The 8,961-nt window shown below is 53.2% G+C and overlaps 1 protein-coding gene across 1 annotated transcript in view; it reads left to right on the forward strand.

Annotated features, from left to right (window-relative positions):
* Positions 1-1,377: 1,377 nt before the first annotated feature.
* LHX3 (LIM homeobox 3) overlaps positions 1,378-8,961 on the forward strand; it is a 20,700-nt gene continuing 13,116 nt past the window's right edge. Inside the window, exon 1 of the mRNA XM_032233251.1 lies at positions 1,378-1,447. Coding sequence (XP_032089142.1) covers positions 1,378-1,447 — 70 coding nt within the window. The remainder of the gene's footprint in view (positions 1,448-8,961) is intronic.

Below are 8,961 nucleotides of genomic sequence, written 5' to 3' on the forward strand. Positions count from 1 at the left end.
TCAGAAAAAGCAAGCTCCGGGCTGCCATCTAGTGGCCATGCAACATGTTGCCAGACTACATCTCCCATGATTCCCAGCCCCTCTTAGTGCTGCTCTATCACAACAGCCACAATGGAAGGAACATGAAACAATCGGAGTGGAAGGGACCTTGGAAGTCTCATAGTCCAACCCCCTGGAACGTATTCAGCCCCCTTGACATTCTATCAAGTGAGGGGAAGGAGACAAAAATACCATATAAATTAAATTAAAATCGCCACGTAGATTTATGTAATAAACAAACACAAGTAGCCCTCGACTTGCAACCATTCATTTAATGACTGTCCAAATTTACTAGAGCACCGAAAAATGTGACTTTGAATCGTTTTTCACACTTACAACCTTTCCCGCCTCCCCATGATCACGTGATTAAAATTCAGATGCTTGGCAACCGGTTCATGCTTATGACCGTTGCTGTGTTCCAAGGTCATGTGACCACCTTTGGCAAACTGACCAAAAGAGTCAGTGGGGAAGCCAGATTCATTTAACGACTGGGTTATTAACTTATCAACTGCAGGGATTCACTTAACAATTGTGGCAAGAAAGGTTGTAAAATGGGGGAAAGCTCACTTAACAAATTGACAGCAGAAATTTTGGGCTCAATTTTGGTCGTAAACCGAGGACTATCTGTACGTAGCAGCCCTTGTCAAATGCAATCACCATCTGATATGTCTCTAAATCTCAGTCCATCCTCCAGAAGTTGTGGGTGCCCCGTACCTCAAGACTTTCAAAAAGAGCCTGGACAGCCATTTGTCCAGAAAGGCGTAGAGTCTCCTGCTTTGAGCAAGGGGTTGGACTAGAAGACCTCCGAGGTCCCTTCCAATTCTGTCATTCTTTATTCCCTTTGTATCTGCATTCGCCTAATGGTTAACCTGTGAAAGGCATGCTGCATCCATGTGAAAACTCGGGGTCTTCCTTCTTGGCTTCAGGAGAGGTACCAATCCAACCTCTTTGCACACTTGCATGTTTCCGGGACTGAATAATGTCTCTTCAGCACCGCGGACAGCTCCTCCTGAGACGCGTTGCTCCCTCAGCCTTTGTTTTGCTCACAGAGCCGGGCGGAGCAACAGGAGGAGCGATTGGGGGGGAGGCTGCAGTTGGTAGGGGAGAAATCCCTCGCCCCATCGCCCCCTCCCCGCGGCCACTCCCCCTCCAACCCTTTGCCAGCCACCCGACCTGCTCTCTTGTATTCCGGTTGTAGGCTCCCGGAGTTGCCAGCCACCGTCCCTCGAGCCAAAGCTCGGGGAGGGGAGGGGGTGTCTCTATTCCGGCGCTCGGCCGAACTCCCTCTTCCTCCGACCCCGGCCGGAGGTCTCTTCCCCAGCCGGGCAGCTCAGCGCCATGCTGCTGGAGCGCGCCCGCGGGGAGAAACCTGCCCCCGCCGAGCCCTGCGCCTTCGGCAGGAACCCAGGTAAGCCAGTCCCGACGGGCGCCCGTCGCCCGCTGGCCTCCCCCGAGGGACGCCGAGGGCTTCGGGGAGAGGGGAGGCTTCTGCGGGACTCGTGAAGGGGACCTCTTGTCCCCGGTTGGCCCGCGGGGGTGGGGAGATCCTCCTTCAGGGGAAAGTCACCTGTTGTGCGCTCCCACCGCCTCCAGCGGAAAGAGAAGGAATCCCCGACGGCGGCGCGGCTCTTTCCTAAATTAGGAAGGACCCTCAAGCTTTTGCTGAGCGCTCCTGAAACGGACAATTGTTCTAGTTTGCGCCCCCGCCCCTTCTTCTCCTTCATTTGCGCTGAAGGTTAATGGACGATCCTTCTTTTCTTCCTTCTCCTTCTCCAAGGAGGCGCCCCGCCGAAAACTTTTGAAGACAGACTGGATTTTTCCTCTCTTCTTTTGCCTCCTGGTCGCTTTTATTATTATCTTCCTTCCTTCCTTCCTTCCTTCTTTCCTTCATCCCTCTCTCCCACCCTCTTTCTTTCTCTTCCTTCCTTCCACCCTCCCTCTTTCTTTTTCTTTCTGTCTGTCTTTCTTTTCCTCGACACAAGTCTTTCCTGGAGGAAGGGAGCCATTCAAAGAATCCGGGTTCAACTTATAATAAACCCTATGCTTAATAGGACATCTTCCTCCTCAATTTCCTCTTCAGTCAATGGAAGAGCCCAACCCAGGAGGCGAAGGGGCCACATTATTTGGGGGAAAGAGAGAGAGGAAAGAGAGAGAGAGAGAGAGAGAGAGAGAAACGGCCAGGCTTCCGTTGGGGGAGAGGAGAAGCTGGCCCCACCCCAGCTCACCCGAAGTCGTTAGGACGCGCCTGGCTTGGCGGGGGCTGAACAGCTGCCAGGCGCGTCTCTTTCCAGCCCAGGGACCTCCCAGAGTGGCGGCTCTCCCGACCACGGAAAGCGCCCTCCCACCGTGGGTCCACTTTCACTCTGCTGGAGACCCTCCGGGGCAGCAGGTCAACCTTGGTCAAGGCCCCCCAAGCGCTCCTGAAGGTCAGCTCGGGACCTAACCCGTTTGGGGGGTCTTTTCAGAGCCGGCTCTCCGCGGCTCAAGAGAAGCTGGAACGAGGGAAAGGGTGAATTGCAGGCCCGCAATTCCAGGGCATCTGTTGCCCGGCGTGCAGCTGGAGAAGCCACAAGTCGAGCGCGTCTCTCTTGCTTGGCGTGGGCCGCTTCGGGAGGGTCGCTTGGCCCCACCGGCTTCCCCTCTGCTTACTCCCTTGGGCGCTCAAGTGGTAGAAATTAAGCGGATTTCTTAAAACCGGGAATAAATTGGCTTCTCCTCTGAACTCCGCCTTGCCGCGAATTCTTGTGAGGAATTTGGAGAAGCGGTTCTGAAGAATCTGCTGCTCCTTTCTCGCTGGGAAATATGAGCGTCCGGGTCTCCCGCCGCCCCTGGGAGCTCTGGGAAAGGGTGGGGGGCGGCTGGGGGGTCAGCTTCTCTTCGGCAGGCTGGCTTCGCGGATGTTCCTGACCTTTTGGGCTCGCCATGGCGACCCGCCAGTTTCCAGGAGCTGCTGGCGTCCAAGTAACCCGATCGTGGCGGTTCGCTTACCTGCCGGAAGCCGGGGAAAGTTTACTACCTGGGACGCTCCGTAGCTCCGTGAAAAACCGAATGTGGGAATGGGTGGCAGCCGCAAGGAAAGCTTTTCGTTTTCTGAAAACGTGCCCAGGACCTTTTTTTTGGGGGGGGGGGGAATAAGGGAAAAGAAAGAGGAAAGGAGGGGGGGTTGATTTTAAAACGATAAGCAGGGAGGAACCTTGGAAGTTCCAAGGCTTTTGAATTCGCAATCCTTGTTTATGGGAGGCCCCCTCTCGCCCCGTCGATGCTCCCTCTTCTTAGATGGGAGATTCGATAAATGTCGCATTCGGACCGCACAATATTTTAACAAGAAAGCATTTGGAAGTTTTGGATTCACTTGGGGAAGGATTTCTGCCGCTTAATATCAGAATCGACTCAATTTTAATAGATTTGTATGCCGCCCAATCCCAAAGGACTCCGGGCGCCTTATATAAAAGGCCTTTTGACTGGCTTCCAAATAACCCGTTTGTAGGTTAGACAGTCTTAGTGACTGTGCCCGCTTTTGCATTAGTGGGAAAAGGGAGGGAGGGAGGAGGAAAGGAGAGGGAGAGAAGGAAGAAAGGAAGGAGGGAGAAGAGAGAAGGGAGAAAGAGAAGGAACCGAAGACAAAGATAAGGAAAAGAAAGGGGAGGAAACGGAAAGGAGAAAAGAGAGAAGGGAAGGTGGAGGGAGGGAGCACGAGAGGAGAGGAGAGAATGGGAGGGAGAGAGGAGGGAGGAAACGAAAGGAAAAGGGGAGAGAGCTAAGTAAAAGGAAAGGTGAGAGAGAGGGGAAGGAGAGGAAAAAGGGGAGGAGGGAGGAAGGAAAGGAGAGAAGGAAAGGAAGAAGGAAGGGACGGAGGAAGGAAGAAAGGAAGGAAAGGGAAAGTGGAAAACGGGAGGGAGAGAGGAGAGAAAGGATTAGTAGTAAACGAGGCTTATTGCACGTTGAAGATTATCAAATTAGTTCAGAGAGAAGCTTAGCCGAACCAGAACTTTCTTTCATTTGATTAAGAAAAAGAGAAATAATTCGTTTCTGCAGGTTCCCAGCGTGGCAACAGCCAAGGTTGGAGGAAGCGAAGAATATATTTTAATTGAGAAAGAACGACTTTTCCGCCTTTTGCGGAATATTTGCCGATAATTCCTTGGAGGATCTGATCCGGTCCTTGTTCGTCAAACGGAACCTCTCCCCCCCCCCCATCAGATTCCCCGTGGCTGAAGAGGTGGGGGTGCTGTTGATTTCTCTCCCCCTCCCCCATTTCCCCTCCAAAAATTGGAATCCTTTTACAAGGAGAAGGTCCCTCAGCAGGCGCAGATCATTCATATTATGTCGTCAAGGCAGTCAGCAACGTTTTAGCTGATTAAGTCACTTCCCCTTTCCCTATTAGTAAATTAAATCAGAATAAATTTGCATATCTCTAGAACCTCAGCAGACAACGCCTCCTTGGGAGAAATTTAACCTGGCAAAAGTCCTCCGTCGGGCTTTCTCCCACCTTCCAAGAAGCCGCTGCTTTGAATCCCCGAAAGCAGGAATTTATTTCGTTCTTTTGAGACCCCGCGATGGTCTGAATGGCTCTTCAGAGCTCCAAAGCTCCAAATATGTTGGCGCCTATTCAGAAGCCCCACAAAACTCCCGGGTGGCCCTGACTTATTTCAGCAAAGCTTCACTGGGATGAAAGTCAAACTATGTTGCCCTAGAGCAGTGTTTCTCAACCTTGGCAACTTGAAGATGTCTGGACTTCAACTCCCAGAATTCCCCAGCCAGCGGATGCTGGCTGGGGAATTCTGGGAGTTGAAGTCCGGACATCTTCAAGTTGCCAAGGTTGGGAAACACTGCCCTAGAGATCTCCGGCTTCTCTGGACACACCTTCCCGGCCTCCTCCTCCTCCTCTTGTCACTTGTCTGATGGAGCAGAGGTCTCCAGGAATCTGGAACGAACAGAGGGGGGTGGGCTGGATGACCTCGCTGGCTCCTTCCAGGCTAGGATTCTCTCTGTCTCTCTCTCATGCCTCATTCTCCTCTTGCCCATCCTGTGAGGAAGACTACAAGCGAAGGGGCTATTTATCCCCCCTCCGTCTCCCCCTCCACCTCCGGTTGCTCTTAAATTACTGGGCTGCTGCCTGAGGAAGGAGCGATTCTCACCTGACCCTCGACGGAGAAGCTGCTCCGTTTTTAGGTCCGGGTTAACTCAGGAAAATGTGTTGCTTTGCTTGGGTACAAAACGGCTCGCTCTTCTCCTTGGCCCAAGTGGCAAGGAGTCCCCCTGGAGGGCCTCCATCCCTACTGCTCCCCCCCCCGCCACGTCTAATGTTCTCCCTTCCGCGGGGGGGGGGAGGGGAAACGAGTGACTCCACCCCGCCTCCCCCCCCCTTGGTTTAGATTCGACCGGCTCCCCCCCGCCCCGCCGGTTGGCGACCGGCCGCTGTCCGTGGTGCTGACGGAGCGGCGCTGGCCAGGAATCGGGGAGACGCTCGCTCTGTAAAGGGGAGGTTTCTGCGGAGGTTTTCTCCGCCTTCCCCTCCCCCCCCGCCGCGTCGTCCACCCCCACCCCCCCGATCTTCAGTGCCCGGCTGGTCGAGTTTCCCAAGAACGGGAGGCGAGCAAGATGGACGCGGGGAAGGAGGTGCGGCGGCGGCGGGGGGGCCCTGGCCGGGAGCCCCCCAGCAGTACGGAGACGCTGTTGGCGCTGTTGGCGCGGAACCAAGAAGGCCGGCCAGGTAAGGGGGGGGGGGCTCGAGGGGAGAGGAAAGGCCCAATGGTTCTCAGCCAGGTATTTTGGCCCTGAACCCCCTCTTTCCCTCCTCCCCCTCCTCAGGCCCGGCACCCTCAGCAAAAATCCAGTTTGGGGCAGCGGGGTTCTTCGTATCCAGCCTCCAGGACAGGACACCCCAAAATGAACAAGGGGTTTGCAGCCCGGAGCTGGGGAATAGACAAGGAGGGTTGAAATTGGGGCAGGGTAGATACTCCCCCCCCCCGTTCTATTGACCTACAGCAGCACAGGAGCCCTGAAGGAGATTCTTCCCCCCCCCCCCCCACAATGCCACCGCTCTGGCGTCTTCCTTTATTCTGGGGTGTGGGGGGAGAGGAAGATGATTCCCAAGGCAGGTCAACTCCGCGCATCCCCCGAGGGGAGCAAATCCCCCGAGGGGAGCGTTGAGGAAGGAGCCTCGCAGGCGGGCGGAGGGGTGTCTTCGGGAGCCAGGCAGCAGCCGACTAACTTTTTACTGGGTGGGTGGGGAGCCGTGATCCCACCCCCAAATTGGGCAGCCGTTTTCTCTTTGGGAGAACTGGCCGCCGCTGCTGAGAACCAGAAAATCCTGAAAAAGGAAGGCAAGAAATGGGAGAGCAGAACCGCGTTCGCCGCATCCTAGTCCCGGGGGGAGTTCCTTCTGGCGCGAGGGGTTGAGGAGGGACGAGGGGGGGGGGAGCTGCCTTCCTTCTGCCCCCCCCCTTCCCGAGAAGGTGTCTCTTCACGCGCAGCTCCAGCCGGGACCTTTTGCGCCCAGCTGGAGGCCTTTTCTAAGCCCCGTTTTCCTCCTCCGTTTTACTTCTCCCCTCGCTTTCGTTTTTCTCTCACTCTCTCTTTCTTCCGTCCATCTTGTTCTTCCCTTGTCTTCCTTTGGCCTCAGTTCGATTCCTTAGGTATTGTTTCATCGGTTAATCAACCAATCATTCTTGTGTTTGCGCTTTCCTTCCCTTTTTTCCTTTTCATCCTTCCTCATCCTTTCCTTTCCTTTCCCTAGATTTGGGGGGGGGGGGGGAGAGCTGGAAATAATAATAATTCCTGTCCCCTTTTTGTTTTTCTTCTTAGCCTGGAAATAATCATGGGGCTTTCTTGCACTGTAATTGACATTATTAGGAACTGCGATTATGGAGAAGTCTTAAGTAGGATACAACAACACACAGAGAAAATTAAATTTAATTGCAGACCAAGGAAAGCGAGTTGCCCATTTCCTAAAACCCGCAGAAACTGAAAACTGCCGCTAAAATGTCCTTTCCTCGATTCCCCTGCTCTCTCAAACAAGTCATAGCAATTCAATTTATTTTTTTAAAAAAGTGAAGGTAGATAACTTAATTGCCCTGATGTAATTTTTTTTAAAAGTCGAACGAAAGTTCCCCCCCCTCGCACAGACACAAACCCTGAAATAACGAAAAGTAGGGAATTACTTTCCCAGAAGAGCGAAAATCGTATAACTGCGATACTATTTATCATCGTCGTCATCATCATCATCATTTCTTTTATTCATTCATTCAAAGTGAACATTTAAAGATGGGTCACAAATCCCATTGACTGGTGCTGATGGTTGATACGGGTTGCTGCAAGCATTCTAGGTATCAACCAAGTATTATTATTATTTCTTTTATTCATTAAGCATGAAACTCAGTCAACTGAACATTTAAAAATGTGTCACAAATCCCGTTGACTGGTGCTAATGGTTGATACGGGTTGCTGCCGGCGTCCTGGGTATCAACCAAGAACCTTCTTAAAATATACGATGTTCCGAGTAGCGTAGTTTTTTGCAGTTCCGCTGGTGTTATTGCAGGAAGCTGCAAATTCTTGATGTGTTTTGTAAAATTCTTGGCCAGGGTACCAAGTGCCCCGATGACCTTGGGTATCACTGTTACATACATCCATAATTGGGTAGTTTCGATGGCCAGGTCGCGATATTTCTTGATCTTTGTTTTTCTAGTTCTTTTTCTTCAACTCTGGCATCTCCTGGTACAGCGATATCAATATTATTATTGTTGTTATTATTATTTTGTTATCGACCAGATCATTTCTAAGCATAAGGCGCCTGTTTCAGCTTGATCGGCAACCGCACTACAAATCCCATTCTGGTGGAATTCGGCTTCAGAGCTGAAGAAGCTTCTTGGAGGAGAAGCGAAACGTCTTCAGAGAAAAACCAGAAAGTCCAGTTGCCTCCTTAGGAAAGCCCCTTGGGGACAACCGTGATCTTGGATGACGGAGAATCTCCACAGGCATTCTCCCTTCGGTCCGACCGTTTCAGAGCCTTTCCCAACCCAGCGGGCTCCGTTCCCACGTGCAGGTGGCACCTGGCGTCGAGGCGGGAATCCCGTTTTTTATCTCGGGCTGTTGAGAGCCGCACCAACCGCGGTTACTCGCGGGCTCGCGTTCTCGCCTGTATTGGCAGGAGCGGGTTGGAGTGAAGTGTTGGGGACGCCCTATTGAAGCCGGGTCTTGAGCTGGTCGTGGGGCTTGGAAGAGGGCGAAAGGTTTCGGACGTGGGGGGGTCTTGGCTCCAATTGTAGAAGGATCCCGGCTGCCAAAAACTGGGGCTCCTCTTCTTTGGGGTGAAGGCAATTTTGAACGGAACTTTTCTCTGTCCTGCGTGGGACAAAGAGGATGAAGGGGAGCGGCCTAGTCTTGGGGAAGAAGGCTTAATCCCAGCCCTTTCTCTACCTTTCCCCCCCCCTTCCCCCTTTCCTCCCCTTCCCTTTCTCCTTCTGCGGGGAGTTTCCTCCTTCCTCCACTCCTTCAAAGAAGGCTTAAACACTCTTGAACCCCGCGCCCATCGCACGTTTCTCTCTTTCTCTCCCCCCCGCCGTCCTCGCAACACGGACTACGGATTCGCAGGAACCGTCATTTGGGGAAGGGGCTGGGGTCCCTCCGACTTTCCCCGCCGTTCTCTGGGGGCGGGGGAGTGGCGTTCTCGGACCGACGATCCAGCCTGACCGAATTTATCCTCGGAGGAGATGCGGGCGCCTTATTTGCATCCAGCTAGACCGTTCCTCCTTTGAAGCCCCCCCCCCCCCCATCATCATCATCAACTACTTCATGTGGTCAACAAATACAGAAATACATAAGGCGGGAGAGCTGGAGAGTAAGATCAGAGCAGGGCGGAGGAGCCGCGGCGCAGTACGAACGGAAGCTTTGGATCGCTCAGGGCGCAACATGTTTTCTTGGTCG

Source organism: Thamnophis elegans, chromosome 16, assembly GCF_009769535.1.
Source record: "Thamnophis elegans isolate rThaEle1 chromosome 16, rThaEle1.pri, whole genome shotgun sequence".
Classification (NCBI taxonomy): Eukaryota; Metazoa; Chordata; class Lepidosauria; order Squamata; family Colubridae; genus Thamnophis; species Thamnophis elegans.